At 37.5% G+C, this 22,024-nt stretch overlaps 1 protein-coding gene across 3 annotated transcripts in view; it reads left to right on the plus strand.

The window, feature by feature from the left end:
• Grb14 (growth factor receptor bound protein 14) overlaps positions 1-22,024 on the plus strand; it is a 119,612-nt gene that overhangs the window by 50,156 nt on the left and 47,432 nt on the right. The window contains exon 1 of one of the 3 annotated variants that reach the window (XM_048345317.1): positions 2,122-2,327. The exons of the other annotated variants lie outside the window; for them this stretch is intronic. Within the exon in view, the coding sequence (XP_048201274.1) occupies positions 2,265-2,327 (63 nt within the window). The 5' untranslated portion in view covers positions 2,122-2,264. Of the gene's footprint in view, positions 1-2,121; positions 2,328-22,024 lie in introns of those variants that run through there. 3 annotated transcript variants of the gene reach the window in all.

Consider the following 22,024-nt stretch of genomic DNA (forward strand, 5'->3'; position numbering starts at 1 on the left):
TTGGTACTTACAGAGCAGTACCCTTCTACTGTCCAATTCCCATCTTTATACTACTTTGACTAGTTGTTTATTTGTGGGTATATGTCAGATACTTTGGTAAAAAGGGATTAGGAAAGATTAACTTTGAATTTCCTATGGCAAATAATATGCTATTTTACTCATATTAAGGACCTTGATTGTGTGTGTGTGTGTGTGTGTGTGTATGTGTGTGTGTAAGTACCTTAGTGAAACAAGTAAATGCACATGCATATTAGAAACGAAAGCTGTTTGAGGCTGCCATTTTATAATAATGTTATCAAATGATGTAGTACAATGTGGGAACGAATATTGTAGAGTCATTAAATTAGAATGTCTTGGTCCAGGTGGTGGGGGTTTTGCCTGACATAAAGGTTTATGGTTTCCATCAAATTAAGCAAGGTTGTCTTTCAGTGTGTAATACCATGCCTGTAACAATCTGTTGTGGTTCAAGTGGTAGAGTACCAGCTTTGAGCAAAAAAACAAAAAACTAAGTAGGAGATCAAGGCCTTAAGCTCAAGCCCTACTATTGCCACAAAGTAAAATTAAGTAGAATAAAACAAAATACTCCAGTGTAAGGCAGTGAAAATAGTCTGGACAATGAAGTGGAAGTTTGCTTGTGGGTAGCAAAAGTTATTCTATCTGGTCTGATTACTACAAAGAGCAGCACATGTTCAAGCCCCAGTATCAATACAACTGCCGCACAAGTTACTAAATAAAAAAATGCTCCAGTGTAAGGTAGTTAAGTAGCAATAAGGACAATGAAGAGAAAATGGCTTGTGGGGACTGGAGGCTTTCGCATCTTACCTGGTTACCATAAAGAACACATGCTTATTTAGAGATCATGAGGAGTTTCTCTCCTGCTGAAGATGGTGGGTGGGTTGTTCTGTGGGTTGTGGTAGAGGTTGAGAAGCGCTGAGTAGGTGTCAGTCCAGAGAGATTTTACAGCTGTAAAAATTTGGATTTTTTTCCCTCCTTAAAAAAAATTAATTTTATTGTCAAAATGATGTACAGATGGGTTATACTTATAATATGTAAGGTAGACTTTTTGGTGTAATTCTTTCTTTTTTAATTTTGGTCCATCATGGAACTTGAACTCTGGGCCTGGGTACTGTTTCTGAGCTCGTCAGTTCAAGGCTAGTACTCTACTGTGCCATAGTACCACTTCCGTTTTTTTTGTGCTTAATTGGAGATAAGAGTCTCTCAGACTTTCTTGTCTGGGCTGGCTTTGAACCGTGATCTTCAAATCTTAGCTTCCTGAGTAGGTGGGATTATAGGTATGAGCCATCAGTGCCTAGCTTGTTTTGATATAATTCTTTAGAGCTGTTTTGTGTTTATTTAGACTTTGTTGAAGTTTCTTATCAGTGATCAGTATTTTCACTCAAAATTATTAGAATAACATTGTTAGGTATTGTGAAGAAAAATACAAAATAGTAAAAGGTCTAAAATAGCTTTCAACAGGGGCTATTTGAAGTTATTTAATTGAATGAAATATGCTTACATAAATTTATGCTTTTTAAAAATGTGCTTTATGTTCATATATTGTAGTTTAGTGCCCCTTAAAAAGATCATTTAGCTTGTTAGGATATTATTTAACTGATAATATTTAACAGTGTCTTATCTCTAGGGTGGCTAGAAGGACCACAATATTAAAATTTTAGCTGCTTAGTACATGAAATGTATTAATACATTAAAATATTCTATCATAACATGTAAATTTGCACTTCATGTCAATTCTAACTTTAGCGTTATTTTTGTGACTCATTTAATATGTTCCAACTGACTGCTTCATTAATTTTATGAATAGCACAAGTTAATTCAGCTCATTTACATATTTATATACTTTAAGTAGACCAGGGTAAACAGTTTCTTATCTGCCATATGTTGAAATTCTCAGTGAAAACATAAATGTCTCATCAACAAAGATGGCATTGAATTACACTGTTTTGGAAAAAAAATAAGTGAGATAGAATGTCTGTTAATCTGGTTCTTTAAATATCATAAACAAAAGTATCAGAATGTGTTTCCAAGGACAAAGGCAGAGTTTTCCCGGGCGTTGATTGGTTGCTGCTCTGTCCTGTCCCACAACCATCCTTAATTGGGCTTTGGGTAGATTGGAATCACAGAAGCAGGGTGACATTTATTACTTCCCTAGTTGTTCCTTTTGCACTGAGCCTTGAAATTCTCAAGGAACAACTATTAAAGATTTCTTTCATTTCACCCATTTACGGGAGGAGATCAAGAACAGAATGAGTTTGAGTGCAAGGAGAGTCACTCTGCCTGCAATAACACCAATAGTTCTGCAGAAAAGGGTACGTGGCTTCTTTCGCCTTTCTAACATTTTTCCTACTGCCTTTCCCCCCCATCTGTTTCTGTGTGTTTGCTACTGTATTTAAAACTTCCATATTCTTGAGAAAGATCAGAGTTCATTGAAACTGTATGTCACTGTGCAATTACAGGACGTATTATTAGAATTGAACTGACGGAAGAAATACTTCATCAGGATGTAATTATTATTAACTCTCTATGTTAAAGCAGTTTGTTCTCAGTTTCAGGGCCTTGTGATTTTTAAACTGTACCGAAGTTCTGCTTTTTGTCTTTTTGTTACCTTACACCCTCTTTACTAGGAAATCTACTAGCTGTTAGATTTTATATCTGTTTACTTAGGGATTATTTGTTGTTGTTTAAGTATAATTTATAATGCCTTTATCTTTTTATTATGAAGGGACTATATAATTGTTTGACTGTTTAAACATGTGATACCAGTTCATTACCCTCAAGATTCTACCTGTTTCCATTGAGCTTCTATTTGCTCAAGAAAACTTTCCATTAAATTTCTCTGTGAAAGGTAAAGGCTTTCTGTTAATTATTAATGTAATCGATCCCATGTGCAAAAATATTTATTAGCTTTTTGGCAAAGATTACTTTTATGCCTTGCTTTTAAGGCTAAATATACTCATGAAGTGGAACAGTATTCCATTTCTGTAAATACACAATGAAAGACACTAAAGAAGATGCACAGCTTTGAACTCCTTAGAGAGAGAAAAACACCTAAAACATGTTCCTAGCAGTGTGTTTTCTCAATGGTGTGGTGACAGTAGAAGCTATAATACTGATTTCTGTGCCCAACTTTTAATAGTTAAATATTAACTCTTAGTGCATTCCATTAACTCAGAGGTCATGTTTTTATTTTCTTGAAACTTTACAGATTGGGCAAAGTTTAAATAAGGTTTAAAATTTTTAAGGATAATCTCTTTTTTTGTAAATTTTATACCTTTTCAATTTATCTTCTAGTCTAGTCAAGTATTTATTTATAGGCACATTTTATTTGACATTGGTATAGCTACATGTTCATGTTGTCCACATATGTTCTTTCTTGAAAACATTTTCTCACTTTAAGAAGACTTAATTTAAAATATCTTGCCTGAATGTAAATCATTATTTTGAATTGGACTTAAGAGTGCCTTAATAACAATCTAGGCTTTCTGACTAATTGGGGATGTAAAGATATGTTGACATATATTAGAAACCATGTCCTTACATTTGAGTTCTTTACCCATTTAGTATTGCCATTTAGACTGACCAAGAAACTTTTAGCATCATGTGATTCCTTTTGGTTTGATGGAAAGCATACCATTTTCCCATTTACTAGCTGAGGAACCCTGGGTCAATCAGTTAAATACTTTGTTTTTTACAACTTATCCCTCTGGGACTAGCTGACAAGTTTTGAGTCAATTAGCTCTTAGTTGTGTTTGTATCTAAAATTCTGTAAATCAGGTAGTACATTATATGTTTTTATGATTATAATAAGTCATTTAAACCATTAATTTTTTTGTCAGTCCTGGGGCTTGAACTCAGGGCCTGAGCACTATCCCTGGCTTCCTTTTGCTCAAGGCTAGCACTCTGCCACTTGAGCCACGGTGCAACTTCTGGCCTTTTTGTATGTATGTGGTCCTGAGGAATTGAATCTAGGGCTTCATGCATACAAGGCAAGCACTCTATCGCTAAGCCACATTCCCAGCCCCCATTAAATTTTTTAGACAGAGTGAAAAACAATTGGATAGAGCACTGTTGTTTTTAGGCACTTTGAGCAGTTTACCCAGATGAAATTCATATGAATAGAATTTGACTGGAAAGCAGCTTCTAGAACTGACTTGTAAGAAGAAAAAGAAGATTACTTTGGAAAGCTGTGATTATCACTGATGTCAGATCCAAGTTGGCAACCGGAGAGATCATGGTGACCTTTCTTGCTTTTTAAATAATCTTCTTGTCAGATTTTCACAATAATAATTATAGAAGTCAAAATTTGCAATGCCAACTCCTGTTCTCCCTTTTCAGTGTCTATGAAACTTAGCACATTATGATTTGCTGAACTCTTTGATGTTATTTTTTTCTCCTGCATTTTAACCCCCAAAAGATCCTTTTACTCAATTGGTCTGAGACTTACTATTCTTTTTTTTTCAGGGACTAAAATTTTCTGAGTAAAGTACATCCATCTGCTTTAGCCACACCGGGACTAAGTTTTTGTTTTTTTTTTTCTTTGCTTTAAAGATACAAAATACGTTCACATTTGTAATATTTTTGCATGTGCAGCAAGTTAAAATCATCTTACAAATATAAGTATCTTAGAATGTGTGTATGAGTTATTGATCTCTCATCTTTTCAAGAAGACAGGTTCTTTTCCCATAGTCTTGGCATGAGGCTTGCTCGTTCTTGAATGAGTAGCTCTTGCGATGTAATTTTCCAACTGGATTCCTAACCACGTGAAAGGCCAAGAGTATCTGCAAGAGCTCAATAGCTCAAGGGAGTGATTTTCTTAACATCCAGGGTGTCTGCTTCTGATAGAAATGGTCCCAAGATTCGACCTTGATTTTTTTTTTTAAATAAGTTTTGAGGAACAAGGCATTTTGGTAGACTCCATGAAGTAGAATGGAATATGTTTTTTCATTACTTTAATTCCTCTTAGGATTTGATTTCACTGATGTAACTAAATGAAACTTCTAATGATAAGTTCATCATATTTCTCATTAAACCCACTGAATGAATCTTGTACAAAATAATATTGGAGATATTCTCCAATAACTGCTAGATGGTAGGTCTTCCTTCCTCCCTCCCTCCCTCCCTCCCTCCCTCCCTCCCTCCCTCCCTCCCTCCCTCCCTCCCTCCCTCCCTCCCTCCCTCCCTTCCTTTCTCTCTCTCTCTCTCTCTCTCTCTCTCTCTCTCTCTTTTTCTGTTTTTCTTTTTGTAAATGAGAAGACTGAGTCTCTTGGATGTTGAATGCCTTATGCAAGGTCAACTAGAAGGTCAGTAGCAAAGCTAGAAATAGAATTAAGGTCTTGTGACTTGTGTGTTTCTCCCAGATACGTGTTACCTCCTGAAATTAATATGTTAATTAAACTACCTTATGGTGTGTGTGATTACCATTCAAGTCTGGATTTAGCTTAGGCAAATCCTTTCATCTTCCTCTGCACCTCCACCAAGTCCCATATGTTTTAGTACAGACAAATTTGATGTAGAAAACAATTGTAACAGCCGTGTGTGTGTGTGTGTGTGTGTGTGTGTGTGTGTGTGTGTGTGTGTGTGTGTGTGTTTTGGGAAGATAATTTTTACCTAGAACTCTAGATTGGTACATTACATCAAGAAAACGTTGTCAAGCCCCAGAGTTTGCAAAGACTCAATTGTCCCAGAGCATAAAAAATACAATATAAATTCATATTCTTTTGTAAAAAGCATGAAAGTTTCAGAGGCCAGATGTTCATATATTAACTTTGGGCAAGACCTGTCACACTCCTCTATCATGTTGATAGTGCTATACCAATTATATTTTCAATTACTTCTGCATACTTTATGCTTGCTACATTTATGAGATGCTGTAGATCATGAATATCTTCAGAGATGGAGAAATGATAATTTTATATGGTATTTCAAGAATTGAGCACTTTTGAAAAGTGTTCAATATAATAAAATGGAATTCCCCATCCATATAAGAGACTAGTGTATGTTATAACTATCTTCTTCATTTAATCAACTCATTGCATTGGTTTTCCTAAAAATAATTTTGTAGAAGAAAATGTACAGATCACCATATCACCATTGTTTTCAGGGATGTTTAATCAGGTACAAATCCAGTGCAGGTCTGCTCAGCAGACACTGTTCCTCCAGGCCTGCCCAACATCTTGTGAAGCCTCCACAGTAGCATTCTGTTTTCCTTTTGTGCAATCTCAAGTTTCATTTAATACCTATCTTATGTCCTTCAGCGCCCATGGTAAGCTCTATGGCCTCTGTGTTCTTTTCCCAAATGCTATTCATTTTCTCATTTCAGTCCTGGCTGTGGATGTAGCCCAAAGCTTTCTAAGATCTTTCTGTGCACATTTCTCTGTATTATGTCTTAATTCAGAATCACAGGGCATGCCTTTTTAACTCATTTGTCACGTGACAATTTGACAGTCACCTACTATTCGGCGACATTATTTATTCCTCCTTAGGAGTGTGTGTGTGTGTGTGTGTGTGTGTGTGTGTGTGTGTGTGTGTGTGTGTTGGTATTGAGGCTTGAAATCAGGATTTAGGTGTTTTCTTGTAGTGTTTTTTGCTTAAGGCTGGCACTCTACCACTTGAGCCACAGCTCTACTGCTGGATTTTTGGTGATTAATTGGAGATAAGAGTCTTTTGATCTTTCCTACCCAGGCTGGATTTGAACTAAGATCTTCAGATCTCACCCTCCTGAGTAGCTCATATTACTACTTTTATATTTATTCTGTAGCATTGTGGCTACAAATCTTATCCCCCTTGGCTTTTCAAATTTAGCAATTTGGAAATTTAGAAATTTTGGTGGTTTTTTAAAACAAACTTCTTCACTATTTAATTTTCAGAATTTTTCATTTTTGCTTAGTTTGAATTTAAATGTTAATATGTTTAGAGAAAAGATCGCTAAACAAAACTTTAAATCTTAAAAGTGCTTTGTCAGTTGTAGGCAGAATTTAATTTCTTGTAGCTAGAAAAGTCAAAGAACAGTAGATCAAAGATGAGTAGGGCTATTTGATTTTTTCACTTTGAAAGAAAGATTGGTCCATATTTTATATAGCCGCTTTATGGTGTCCCTAGAGAACCAATTTCCTTCCTGCTTTCTGTTATATGTGCCCTAGTGTGCACCTTCTTTCTTCATATGGAAAGACAAGTACAATACTCAAGTTCCCTGCTGTAATCTTGGCACAAAGAATGGGAAGCTATGGGCAATCTGATTTGTTTGACTCCATTTTAATTTAAGGTGGCATTCTGGAAGAACCAAATGTTTCTGCCTACATCTTACCAGCCAGCATCATGTTCTAGCGCTGATACTAGAGAAGACAAGAAATTCAGGCCTGGAACTCAGAACATGCCCAACTTACCAGCATCAAGATTCTTTAGGGAGAAAGAGTAGAGGGAAAGGTGGCCCTGAGGGACACCATCATCTCCACTACAACTGCCTTAGATATGGCAGGCACTAGTGAACACTTGTGTTTGGATCTTACTGTGATGGCCAACAGGAACCTGGCACCAAATCAATGCACTCAATTGCCTTTGGAATAGATGTATTCTGTCACTTGTGCCAGACAACTAAATATTCAAGCGGAGAGAAGAGTAATGGAAGTCCACAGGTGGTGGCCTAGATTTAGATAGTGGATTTGTTGGATTCAGTAGTGGTTGTGAAATGATATGGGTGTTGTTCTTGCTGTGTATCTAGAGTTCCCATTATTGGAATAAGCCTTGCTTTTTTCTTCTCTTTCCATTTTTATCAAGTTAACTTGTGTTCTTACCAACAAAGTCTATCACTTGGAGGATGGTTTTCATGAATATAGTGAAATTTGAAGAATTGTGCCTTAGTAGAGATGGTGTGTTTTACAGGCTTGGAGACTCTGAGCATAGGTTTGTTTTAATCCTGTGGCATATCTCTACCCTGTACATTCTTTCTTTTGCAGTACAGGGTTTAAATTTATGACTTAGACAGCAGGAGCTCTCCCACTTGAGCCATGCTTCAAGCACTTTTGCTTTAATTACTTTTCAGATAGGGATCCGAGTTTCTGCTTTGGCTGCCCTTGGACCACTATCCTCTTACCTCACATGTAGGATCTACTGTGCTCAGCTTTTTGCTAAGATGGGGTCTTGCTAACTTTGAATCTCTACCCACTGAGTAGCTGGGATTACCTAGGAAAGCCCTTATGTCCCACCCCTGGATACTTAAGATATTTGACATATAGTAGAAGCTCACAATTGTGAATTCCTTGCCTTCATCTGTGAAATAGTTTGGGCTAAGCTTTTTTTTTTTCTTCAAATTATAATTGTTTGTTTGGTCGTTATTAAAGGTCTCACTCTGTAGCCAAGACTGGCCTTGAACTCATGATCTTTCTTCCTCAACCTTCTGAGTAGTGTGCATATCAATGAGCCTAGCTTTGAAATCACATATTTTAGTTATTTCACAAACCATTTAAAAATCTCTCTATGACTAAGGATTTGAAATTTTAGTGAGCTATTCTGCTAAAGTAGTTATTCAAAACTTTTCTTGTAGCAGATGAATCCAATAAATTCAACAAAAGTATGATTGTCCATTATATAATACTACTAGGCTGGAGAGAAGAATGATACATGTTTCATTCAGATGCTTTTCCCTACTGCTCTCTTTCTTTTATTTTGAGGGGGAAACTCTAAAGTTTTTCAATAACTATATGCTTATGATTTTTTTCTTTCTTTTTCTTTGTGTAAGATCTGGGAACATGGACTTACATACAGCACGATGAGGATTAGATTACTTACTTTTCTTCCACTATCCTAGGGAAAATTAGTCAGGGAGTTGCAGGTTGTGTACTTGGAAGAGTTCAGTTTAACTCAGCATGAGGACATTGTTTCATTAGATAAGAGATGATACTAGAAGGCTCACTGGATGACAATGGTGCCTTTGCTCATCAGAGAGGAGGAATATCCTTATTTTGCAAAGACTAAATTGAAAATGAGCTCAAACTGTAAACTTGTTGAGAATCACCATGATTCCACAAGTTGAAATGTCAGTATGTAACCTCATGTGACAGGTCAAAACAGTAAAAATATTATATAGACTTACCTCCAGGCTTTTGTATATAAAGTATATATGAAATATTAGTGAATTTAAGGTTAAGACATCGTTCCCTATCCTAAGATAGCTTATTATATATGAGCAGATGCTCTCAAGACTTTATAAAAAAAAACACACCCAAATCTGAACCACTTCTGGATTAAAGTATTTCATATGAGAAATCTTCAACCCATAATTACCATTAGTTATATAAACATGTTTTTTAAAGTTGAATAAGAAATGTACTCACTGCCTTAAATATGAATCTGTAACCCCTCTGTACCACACTTTGACAATAAAGAAAAAAGTTTAATAAAAAAATCAAACACTTTTGATACAGACTGACTATAGGCATTTCCTTTCAACATTTATCTTTGAGGGTTTTGCTTCATTTTCCATAGAGTTTTATCCATTAAGGAGAAAATCCACTCAATTGGGCCTTACATTTTTTTTTTTTTTTTTTTTTTTTGGTCATGGGCCCTGAACTCAGGGCCTGGGCACTATCCCTGAGCTCTTTTTACTCAAGGCTAGTGCTCTACCACATTGAGCCACAGCTCCACTTCCTATTTTTGAGTGGTTAATGGTTAATTGGAGATAAGAGTCTCACAGGACTTTGCTGCCTGGGCTAATTTTGAACTGAGATCCTCAGATTTCAGCCTCCTAAATCGCTAGAATTATAGGCATGAGCCACTGGTGCCCAGATCTTTTTATTACCTTTATCCAGCTCTAACATGCTTCTGTGGATGACTTAGACCAGTCAGTGCTGTCCACACAGACCAATCACAACCAAATCAGCTATAATCTGTTCAGCACCGATTTCACATTCTCTTTAATCCTCCTAAGAATCTGACAAGGTTGGTGGCCAAACCTATTTTGGATAAGGAAAATTGGCTTGAACCAGTGAAGTTTCTCCCCCAGAACTCTTGCTAATAAGTGAGGGAGGTAGAGCAGAAATCCAGAACCTGTCTGCCCTGCACAGGAGGCTACTTCTCAGGATTGCCTGGGCACACACCCTGTGTGACCTTCCTCCACAGTGAGGCAGGCTGTGATCCCTTCTCTGCTTCCCTGTATTCTATTCCTGTGGCACTTCTCACCTCTTCTGCCAATCTACCTGTAGCACTTTCTCCCTCTTAGTTTCTTTGCTGTGACCTCAGTTGGTCTCAAGGACATAGTGACATAACTCACATGTCACAGTGTGTTATACTGCAGGCTTCTTTTGTGACTGAATCATACATTTCTTATATTGCTTTTAAAATTTAATAATTATAAAGGATTACACTAAAGACTATTGTTGTCTTTCCTTTTCCATGTTACTAAGGCTTTGTAACTGGTGATCTGGTCATCTAGTGGATATTAATCTGACCCCAGAGTGGACTCCAGATTTCCAAGCCACTGCAGACACCTGGAGTAAACCTCCAGCCACTGAGCCTCATGATGTTACAAGCATGGTCCATGCCTGGCAGTTAGGGGAGATTAAAAATAGCTGGCTGATGAACAGTCCCAGACTTTTGTTCCAGGCAGTCTGCAGGGCTGACTCTATTGGCTATGCCCCAAGCCCACTGAGCCAAATCTTAAAAATAATCTCTTTTGGGCAGAATAAGGAACACCTTTTGGTAATTTCAGATATTAAATCCCGAGAAAGAATAAAGATTTCCACCACTGTAAGGCATTAAAATTCTTGTTCTTAAGAAAGTTCCAAAAGGGAACTTTAAAAAATGGAATTGGAGTTGGCAAAACCATCATTGTCAGAAAGGGAGTATTACCTCCTCACCAGACATGTATATTTACGTTGTCTTTGAGAAAATATCAGGAATATTATCTTATAGTTTTTGACAGCAAATTATCTTTGGTAATTAGATAAATATTTGAGGAGAAAAGCAGATCTCGTCTTCCTAAATCTCAGGAAAAACATGGAGCTTGTGGGCTGGAATGTAGGTAAGTGGCAAAGTGCTTGCCTAGCAAGTACAACATCCTGGGGTCTATCCCAGGTACCAAAAAAGAAAAGACACCCCCCCCCCCCCAATGCAGTTAAAAACACACAAACAAACTTGGAGCTCAAGTCTTAGGAAAGATTCCTAGTACATATGTACATGTATACATGTGTGTATGCCTGTATATAGAGAGTGAAATCTATGAGTGTGTATGGAGAAAGGGAAATATATGCATGCATGTATGTGTGTCTATAGAGCAGTATTATATGTGAGTTTGTATTTGTATATTTAAAGGTGTGTGTGTATGTATATATGTGTGTGTGTGTGTGTGTGTGTGTGTGTGGAGGGGGGATAGAGAGTATATATATTATATATACACGTACAAATATACACATACATATATCCTTATTAAACTTTATATAGAAACAAATTATCTTAAAAATTCAACGAGTTATTAACTAAAAAATTCAACTTCATTACAAGCTTATGATGTTAGGCAAAAACTCCATAGTGTTGATAATTTTATAGTTGTAAACTTTAAGAATATTGTATTTTATCTTTCTTTGCAGTAGCAAAATAAAGACTCCCTCTGCTGGTTATTTTCATATTTACTTGTCATTATTGTTGCAAGATGCTAAGGAAAAATGGGAGAAAAAAAAAATAAAAAAAAAACAAAGAAAATTCATTCCTCTCCCCAGCAACCAAAAGCTTGGAGCTTTGAGTCCTATATGTCTGTTTATACTCTTATTTTAACTATCTTGTGCTTTTACAAGATGTCACATGGAATCCGACACTTAAAGCCAGGTAGGAGCAGATTAGCAAAATAGAAGGAACAGGAACACCTAATCAGGTTCGCTGGCTGCCTCTGCTAGGGACTAGCTGGAGGTCTTAAGGCAAGGCCAACTCTCTCCAGCCTCCTTAGTAAAACCATAGCATTTCAGTGGATATTCTGTAAGACTGTATCTAACCTTTATCATTTATGATCCTAACAGTATTGATTGTATTTCTTTTACAGTAATATGCTCTGAGTCCTTTTTTTCTCTTGTACTCACATAAAATAAATATTTGGGGGGAAAATCAATGACAGGAAAAATTATAGAATAGATGAATACTTCCTAGTCTTGTTAGAGCCTGGGATGTTACGATAAGTTTATCAAATAACATCCCCAAAGAATCCCAGAAAGGTGGAGCATAGCATCTTTTATTGATTTGAGGGTATATAAAATATTAGAAACCCTACTTCCTATACTGTCATTTAAACCATAATGGACCATTGATGGTAATTTCATCCAAATTTCAGAGAATAGGTAATTAGAAATGTGTTCTTAAAAAATCAATGAAAACAGGTATTTCCTAAAAGTGCTTCAGTTGATACCACATGGCTCAATCATTGCAGGGAAGTCTGATAGATATTGGGCTGTGATGAATAGCACTTTTCCTCTTCATGGTCCTCTACATGCTTCTGAAATTTGCTCTCCACTGCTCCTCATCTGGATTTCCTTGCTGAGTGAAACAGTTTGTAACTTTTTCACTTCTAGACTGTATTCTTAGAAGAATAAATGATTATTTAACATCTGAAATGAGATACAGGAGTAGCATGGAATGCAACATGATCAGGGCCAGGGGGTTCTTGGTTTCTCTGTTTTAAGTACAAATATGCATGAGCACTCAAGAAGCATTGTTCATTTCAAAGATGAATTAGTCAGTGTTGGCATCTTAGCAGGAATTGCCTGAGATGTAAAATACTGATGCTTCAGAGGACCCTCCTTTTTGAAGTCACTGGGATTTGTGATATGAGACTCTCTGTTACTCATTTTAGATTTAGAACATAAAGACGTCTCTCTCTTTCTCCATGTTAACATAATTGTTAACTCTGTTTTTAAATATTTGCTTGCTTGCACAATGAAATTGGAGCAGTTTCATTTGGCTCTTTTCTATTGCATAACAGACCAAACTGAAAGGGTGTCCAGTTTCTGTCTGTAAAATTGAACCCCACGTGAGCCAGGGGTTTTCTTTTTACCCAGTAGGTGGAAAAAACCTCATGGAGGAGATATCTTCAGACCTTGGGCCCAAGATGAGAAAGGCACAAAAGATAAGGACTGCCGTGGGAGAGGAAGTTGAGTGGAGGGACTTGGGGAGACAGTGTGAGCCTCGTCTTGCTTTTAGGTTGGCTTCTATCCCTTGTTTGGAAGCCAGACATGGCGTAATTCTGTAGCGCCACTCACCCACACTTTCAGGTGTGGCCAGGCTTGATTCCTCTCCATGCCACGTAAAGGACACTTCCAGTACCTGGGCTGTGCAGGGGCTTTGATAGTGTGATGCTGGATGGAAAGCTAATTAATGATCCATAAATAATCATTGAATTTTGAATTCATATTCATACAAAACTCCTGTAAGCGCTCCCTAGCTTCTCAGCCATTCAGTTCCTGTAATTCTTCATCACTTCATCTTTCTCCAGGCATGCCTTGTCATTTCACTCTGGAAATGTAAAAAGACACAAATGAATACTAGGGCATTTGTTTTCACACAAATGGTGTTGTGATGATCTGTGACCCTATGGATCAAAGGTTAGGGAAGAGCAGGGAGAGCCCGGGTCATTGGAAACTTAGACATGCTTCTACCTCAAGCTGCCAGCCACTGCTTTCAATAAGTGAAAGACAAAAAAGATCAAACCTCACTCTGGTGAATGTATGTCAGGGAAGATATTCTGTTGTTTGTAAATGAACCCTTTTCTAGAGGATTAAGTCACTGTGAGACTATCTTTATTCCTTTACCATTTTGTACTCATATTCATGTAAAACTGTTATTTTAAAGCTTAATTCTATATTGCCAAACATTTTCAAAAGGTATCCTGTAATTTGTGTCTTACACAGGGTCCCCTGAGTACTTTGTCATGACCGCAGCTAGGGCTCAGGCATCCGGGGCAGTGGCTCCCTCCAGTGGCTTCTGGGCAGCTGCACTTCCCACCTGTCCAACAAACAGCTCCACTTCAGCCATGTGCAGTGTTTGTGTGTTGGTACCAGGTTTTGAAATCAGGGCCTGGGTTCTATCCTTAGACATTTCACCCAAGTCTGACACTCTACCACTTAAACCACAGTTCCACTTGTACTATGTCTTGCCATTTGGCTTTTGCTCATTTCTTCCTTGATTCCTTTGCTCATAATATTTACCCACCTTAACATTGTTCTTTTGTCCATTCCCCTTTCCCCTTCCCCTTCATCCTTTTCCTTATCCCCTTTCCCCTTTCCTCATCTCTTCCCTCTCTTTTCTTCTCTCCCCGTTTCCTCCTCCCTCCTCTCCCTTCTCTCTTTCCCTCTTCTTTTTTCTTCTCCTCTCTCTCTCTCTCTGTCTCTCTTTGACTTTTTCTTCTTCCCTTCTCCCCTTCTCCTCTCCCTCTTTTTCTTCTCTTTTCTTTCCAGTACTGGGTTTGAACTCTGAGCATTACGCCTCTTGCTTGGCCTTTTCTCTCTAGGCTAGCACTCTACCACTTGAGCCATGCCTCTATTTCTGACTTTTTGCTGGTTAATTTGAGATAAGAGTCTCAAATTTATCTTTCCCGGCAAGGTTTTTGAACCTCAGTGTTCAGATCTCACCCTCCTTAAGTAGCTAGGATTACAGGTACTAGCCACAGGAACCTAGCTTCTACTGTTTTTTTTTTTTTTCTAGTAGGAAAGGGTCATATAATTCAGCTTTTCTCAGCTCACCCATTTGATGAAAACTATCTTAGGTTTTCTCTCTCATTCATAAATATTATTTCTCCCCCAGTATTTTTCCTTTTTTATCTGCTGGGATATTTTTAATTGAACTTAAATCTGTTTCAGACATTAGTTCCCCTTGAAGCCTTTCCCAACTTCCAATACAAAAGTAATATTCTCCCATAAAGGCCCCATAAGACTTTGAAATTATCTTTCTTTTTTTAAATTTAATTTTATTGTCAAGATGATGTACAGAGGGGTACAGTTACATATGTAAGAAAGTGAGTACATTTCTTGTCCAACTTGTTTCACCTTCCCTTGTTTTTCTCCCACTTTCCCTTTCCCCAAAATCCCCTCTCTCGAGTTGTACAGTTAATTTCCAACATACTGTCTTGTGAGATACTATTGCATTGGTTTGTCCTTTATCCTTTGTCTCATCATTTTTTTGTATGTGTTTTGGTTTTTATTTTTTTTTCCAAATTTTTATTATCAAACTGATGTACAGAAAAGTTATAGTTTCATACATTAGGCACTGGATACATTTCTTGTACAGTTTGTTACCTTGTCCCTCATGCCCCCTTCCCTCCTCCCCCTTCCCTCCCCCCCCCCCCACGGAGGTGTTCAGTTCACTTACACCAAACAGTTTTGCAAGTATTGCTTTTGTAGTTGTTTCTCTTTTTTTACCCCGTGTCTCTCAAATTTGGTATTCCCTTTCAATTTCCTACTTCCAATACCAGTATATACGGTTTCCAATATACTCAGATAAGATTACAGAGATAGTGTAGGTACAACCACAGGAAGGTGATACAAGAACATCATCAATAATAGAAGCTACAGATACACATAGGACGTTGAAAGTAGTTATAACTGTTTCCATAACATGGAGTTCATTTCACTTAACATCATCTTATGTCTTCATAAGGGTATAGCTATTGGGCCTTGTGATGCTCTGCTATGACTTGCCTAAACCTGTACTAATTATTCCCAATAAGGGAGACCATAGAGTCCATGTTTCTTTTGGTCTGGCTCACTTCACATAGTATGATTTTTTCCAAGTCCTTCCATTTCCTTACAAATGGGACAATGTCATTCTTTCTGATAGAGGCATAAAATTCCATTGTGTATATGTACCACATTTTACTGATCCATTCGTCTACTGAGGGGCATCTGGGCTGGTTCCAGATTCAACCTATGACAAATTGTGCTGCAGTGAACATTGTTGTGCTGGTGGCATTACTGTGATGTTGTTTGTGGGCTTTTGGATAGATACCCAAAAGTGGGGCTTCTGGGTCATAGGGGAGTTCTATATTTAGCCTTCTGAGGAATCTCCATACTGCTTGCCAGAGTGGCTGAACCAGTTTACATTCCCACCAACAATGAAGTAGGGTTCCCTTTTGGCCACATCCCCTCCAACAATTGTTATTGTTAGTTTTCTTGATATATGACATTCTTACTGGGGTGAGATGGAATCTCAATGTTGTTTTGATTTGCATTTCTTTTATGGCCAGTGATGTAGAGCATTTTTTCATATGTCTCTTGGCCATTCTCATTTCCTCATCAGAGAAGTCTCTTTGTAAGTCTTTAGCCCACTTGATGAGGGGGCTATTGGTTCTTTGCGGTTTTGTTTTGGAAAAAGGCATTTTTTTTTAGTTCTGCATATATTTTAGAGATGAGGCCTTTGTCTGTTGAATGTCCGGTAAAGATCTTCTCCCAGTCTGTGGGCTTTCTGTTTATCTTGCGAGCTATGTCCTTTGCCCTGCAGAAGCTGTGCAGTTTGATGGAGCCCCATTTGTCCAACCTTTCTTTGATTTGTAGCCTTTCTGGGTCTTTGTTAAGGAAGTTCCGTCTTGCGCCAAGGAGCCCAAGTGTTTCTCTTACTCCTTCCTTTAGTGTTTTCAGGGTGTCTGTTTTGATTTCGAGGTCTTTAATCCATTTGGAATTGATTTTGGTGCAGGGTGATATATAGGGATCTAGTTTTAGTTTGTTGCATGTGTTGAGCCAGTTTTGCCAGCACCACTTGTTAAAGAGGCTATCTTTCTTCCATACTATTGTTTTAGCTCCTTTATCAAAGATTAAGTAGGCGTAGTTCTGTGGGTTCATTTCTGGGTCTTCAATTCTGTTCCATTGGTCTTCAGGCCTGTTCCAGTGCCAATACCAAGCTGTTTTTATTACTATAGCTTTATAATACAGCTTGAAGTTGGGTATTGTAATTCTTCCAGCACTGTTCTTTCTGCTTAGGATTGTTTTTGCTATTCTAGGTCTTTTATTGTTCCATATGAATTTCTGGATTGCTTCCTCTATTTCATTAAAGAATGGTGTTGGGATATTAATGGGTATTGCATTGAATTTGTAGATAGCCTTTGGCAATATTGCCATTTTGATTATATTAATCCTCCCAATCCAGGAGCATGGGAGGTTTTTCCATTTCTGTAGTTCTGACTTAATTTCGTTTTTCAAGCTTTTAAAGTTCTCATCAAAGAGGTGTTTCACTTCTTTGGTTAAGGTTATTCCCAGGTATTTTATGTTTTTGGGGGCTATTGCAAAAGGAGTTGCTTTCCTGATTTCAGCCTCGGTCTTCGGGTCGTTAGCATAGAGAAAGGCCGTTGATTTTTGAAGGTTTATTTTATATCCTGCAACTTTGCCAAAGTTTTGGATCAGCTCTAGTAGCTTGGGGGTAGAGTCTATGGGATTCTTTAGGTATAGGATCATGTCATCTGCGAAGAGAGAAAGTTTAACTTCATCTTTTCCTATTTGGGTCCCCTTTATATTTTCTTCTTGCCTAATTGCTCTGGCTAGGAATTCTAGTACTATGTTGAAGAGCAGGGGAGAGAGTGGACATCCCTGCCTTGTTCCTGATTTTAAAGGGAATGGCTTTAGTTTTTCACCATTTAGAGTTATGCTAGCTGTTGGTTTGTCATAAACTGCCTTGATTATATTCAGGAATGTTCCCTGGAATCCCAGTTTTTCCAGGGCTTTTAGCATAAATGGGTGCTGGATTTTATCGAACGCTTTTTCCGCATCCAGAGATAAAACCATGTGGTTCTTTACCTTGCTCCGGTTGATGTGGTGGATTACATTAATTGACTTGCGTATATTAAACCAACTTTGCATCCCTGGGATGAATCCAGTTTGATCGTGGTGTATGATTTTTTTGATGACCTGTTGAAGTCAATTGGCCAGAATTTTGTTGAGAATTTTTGCGTCTATGTTTATCAGGGAGATCCGTCTGTAGTCCTCTTTCCGTGATGAGTCTCTGCCTGGTTTTGGGATGAGGGTTATACTGGCTTCATAGAATGAGTCTGGTAGTGAACGTTCTCTTTCTATTTCATTGAAGGGTTTGAGAAATATTGGTGTGAGTTCTGTTTTGAAGGCCTTGTAGAATTCTGCAGTGAATCCGTCTGGACCTGGGATTTTCTCGGATGGGAGATCATTTATTGCCGTTTCTATTTCATTACTGGATATGGGTCTATTTAGAAGGTTTAAATCTTCATGGTTGAGTTTGGGGATATGAATTTTTTCTAGGAAATCATCCATTTCTTCCAAGTTCTCGAATTTGTTGGCATAAAGGTTTGCAAAATAGTCCCTTATTATTTTCTGAATTTCGGTTATTTCTGTGGTGATGTTACCTGTTTCATCTCTTATCTTGTTTATTTGAGTGTGCTGCCTTTGTTTTTTGGTCAGGTTTGCCAGGGGTCTGTCTATCTTGTTGATTTTTTCAAAGAACCAACTCTTTGTTTTGTTGATTCTTTCAATGTTTTTTTTGTCTCTAATTGATTTAATTCTGATTTGATTTTAATTATTTGCTTCCGTCTATTGACTTGGGGTTTGGCTTGCTGTTCTCTCTCCAGAAAATTAAGGTGCTTCCTTAAATTACTGAGTTGCTGTTTCTCCAGTTTGTTGATGTATGTACTCAGAGATATAAATTTTCCTCTGAGTACTGCCTTTGCTGTGTCCCAAAGGAGCTGGTACTTTGTGTCCTCAACTTGGTTGAAGTCCATAAACATTTGAATTTCCGTTTTAATTTCTTCAATGACCCACTGATGGTTCAGCAGTGTGTTGTTTAGTCTCCATGAAGTGTAGGATTTTCTGTGGTGGCTGTTTGAGTTGAGCTCTAATTTTATTCCATTGTGGTCTGAGAGAATGCAGGGAATGGTTTTGATACTTCTGAATTTGTACAGATTTTCTTTGTGCCCTAAGATGTGATCTATTTTGGAGAATGTTCCATTTGCTGCAGAGAAGAATGTGTATTCTGTTGTTGCTGGGTGCAATATTCTGTAGATGTCGGTTAAGTCTAGTTGGTCTATGCAATTATTAAGATCTGTGGTTTCTTTGTTCAGTTTTTGGCGTGTTGATCTGTCCAGAGGTGATAGTGGAGTGTTAAAGTCCCCAACTATCAATGTGTTTGGGTCTATGAGTGTTTTTAGAGTCAGTAGTGTTTGTTTGATGAAGTTGGGTGCTCCTGCATTTGGTGTGTAGATATTTAGGATGGTTATATCTTCCTGTAGGAGAGATCCCTTTACCAGTTTGTAGTAGCCTTCTTTGTCTCTTCTTACCTTTTTTAATTTGAAGTCAATTTTGTCTGATACTAGGATTGCAACTCCAGCCTGCTTATGGGGGCCATTTGCTTGATAGATTTGATTCTAGCCTTTCACTTTTAGAAGATGTTTACTTTTGCTGGATAGATGTGTCTCTTGGAGGCAGCAGAAAGATGGATCTTGATTTTTGATCCAACTTATGAGCCTATGTCATTTGATTGGAGAATTAAGTCCATTAATGTTGAGAGTTAGGATTGAGAGATGATCGTTTGTTCCTTTCATTATCACTATCTTGTTTAAAGCTGTTTCTTCCCATTTCTTGATCTGATGTTTACTAATTAGGGTTCATTTGTCTCATCATTTTGGTGTTCCCCTTTCCTTCCTTAATTCAGTTAAACGTATATGCAATACCCAGGGTAAGAAAATCAGATACACCAAATACAGGGGATAAATCATAGGAAAGAAAAAGGCAAGAAAAAAGAAAAAAAATCACATAGTACATAAAAACAACAACAGCAGGGGAAAACCTCTTGTTTCCATATTGTGGAGTTTATTTTGCTTAGCATCATCTTATATGACTGTGTGTACATAGCTATTGAGCTATTGTGATGTTCTGCTAGGGTTTTTAGAACCCCAACATTTTCTTGTTTTCATAAGCATTTGAGTGTCATTATTTTGGAATCCCCAACTGACTGCTACCGCAGGGTGATAGCTGCTTGCTGTCCTTCATCCCTGCAAGCATATTGTTGATTGTCCTCTATGTGCACTGTGCTAGACTAACCATTGGGATATAATGGGAAGCAGACATTGTTATAATATCTGAGGTTCTCAGCCTTCTGAGTAGCAAGGGCAACAGGCAGGGATTACATTTTTTTTTTTTGGTGTGTGTGTGTGTGTGTGTGTGTGTGTGTGTGAGTGTGTGTGTGTGTGTGTGTGTGTGTGTGTGTGTGTGTACTCCATACTGGGGCCTGTACTAAACTGGAAAGGTCATTGTAAGCTTCCCCACAGAAATAATGGTTTATCTAACATCTGAGTGAAGAGAAAAGGTAGGAGGTAGGGAGATTGTGTCTTAGCCAGAAATAGCAGCTCCTGTATAGGCCCTCTATCAGGAAGGAGCATGGTTCTGTCAGGCAACAGAAAAATAAACAAATAAATGGTAGTTGGAATTTGAATAAGGAATAGATTGTAGGGAATAAACCTGAGAACTGGGACAAGAAGATAGTATGGAAATATTTATGTCAGCTAATTATGGAAATACTGATACTGGTGACAGTTATCAGTTATGAATTTAATGTAAGTAATTGAACATGTATGGTTCATGCTCAAGTAAAAGGAATTGTTGAATATCTTCCTTGAAGGAGTATATTCCTCATGTTTACAACTACTTGATTTCTCTAGGTACTGCTTTGCTCTTAGTTAATCTTTAATAACCAGAAAAATAATGATACAGGAGGCTAATAAGAAGGCAACATATTTTCTTGAGCTATTAAAGTCATTTGGAATAGTCATTGGTTTTAACATACAATATTTAAAGATGGTTAGGGCATCAGGAATAAGTAATAATGCATACATTACTTCTCATCCCTGTCAAGGAAACACACTGGCTTGTTTAATTCAGAATATCTAAGAATGTCTCCTCTTATCTCAGACACTGCATTCCTTGTTTAGAGGAATGTAAAAGTCCAGGGCCACACTGACCTTGTTATTAAAACATCTCCCATGATGATGTACATACATTGTCTATCTCTAAAAATAATAACCCTTCAAATCTTGAACAGTAGGAGATGCTTTGTAATCTCACTTGAGTTGGATGATAAACCTTTGAAGGACTATAGAAATAAGATGAAACTTGGGGCCTACTACACAGTTCTTGTAGGCTTTTTACTTCTTAGTTTTAATATGCTATTAATTATATGTTAATAGGTATAAATAATAAATGTCATAAATAAATTAATGAAATTTTATATCTCCTTAAGAATGATATACTTTTCACTAGGATAAGATCATATTTAAATATGGTTTAAAAATCATTTTTAATACTTGTTAGTATTAATTTAGCTTAAGGTTAAAATTATATTTTCCTCAAGTGGGAATTTTGACAAAGAAGGTAATCAGAGACACTTTTGTCTGCCATAGCTCTTCCATCTACTTTTCCTTTCATAGTTCCCTCCTCTTGCTTTGTCCAGTGGATTTTTGTTTAGCTGTGGTCAGTCTGTGCTCAAGCTTACTTACTGAATGGCAACTCCCTGCCTCTCTCATCTTCTCCCAGGAAACCAAGGGCATTCATTACTTTCCAGTCATAGCAGGCCTAAGCCCCCATCTGCTCTAAGGCCTGGTCAGATAACTAGTTGACAACCTTGAGTTTATTTCAAACCGTCTAAAGTAACTCCAGATTGGAAAAGGAACTGGCTGTGCCTTGTGGCATGTTATTTAGGCTGAGCAGGACAGAGAAGTAAGGCTCACTGCTTACTCTTGTCTTAGTCTTTGTCCTTAAGACTTTCCAAATAATCTGACCTTAGACCCAGCATTTTACTTAACTGTTGCAAGGAAATCAACCTGGTAAGGTAATATGTATTATATCTTCTTTCTTAAATTTTGCTTATTATTTGACAAGACTTGTCGCTTATAATTTAATTATTTTGTCTTTTAAGTCTCAAGGCTATAGAGTTCTCCAACGAAACTTGTTTCCTGAAAATTATTCGCTCTTGCGCCCTCTCTCTCTCTGTCTGTGTGTGTGTGTGTGTGTGTGTGTTCTCTTTTGCTCTT

Source organism: Perognathus longimembris, chromosome 4 (assembly GCF_023159225.1).
Source record: "Perognathus longimembris pacificus isolate PPM17 chromosome 4, ASM2315922v1, whole genome shotgun sequence".
Classification (NCBI taxonomy): domain Eukaryota; kingdom Metazoa; phylum Chordata; class Mammalia; order Rodentia; family Heteromyidae; genus Perognathus; species Perognathus longimembris.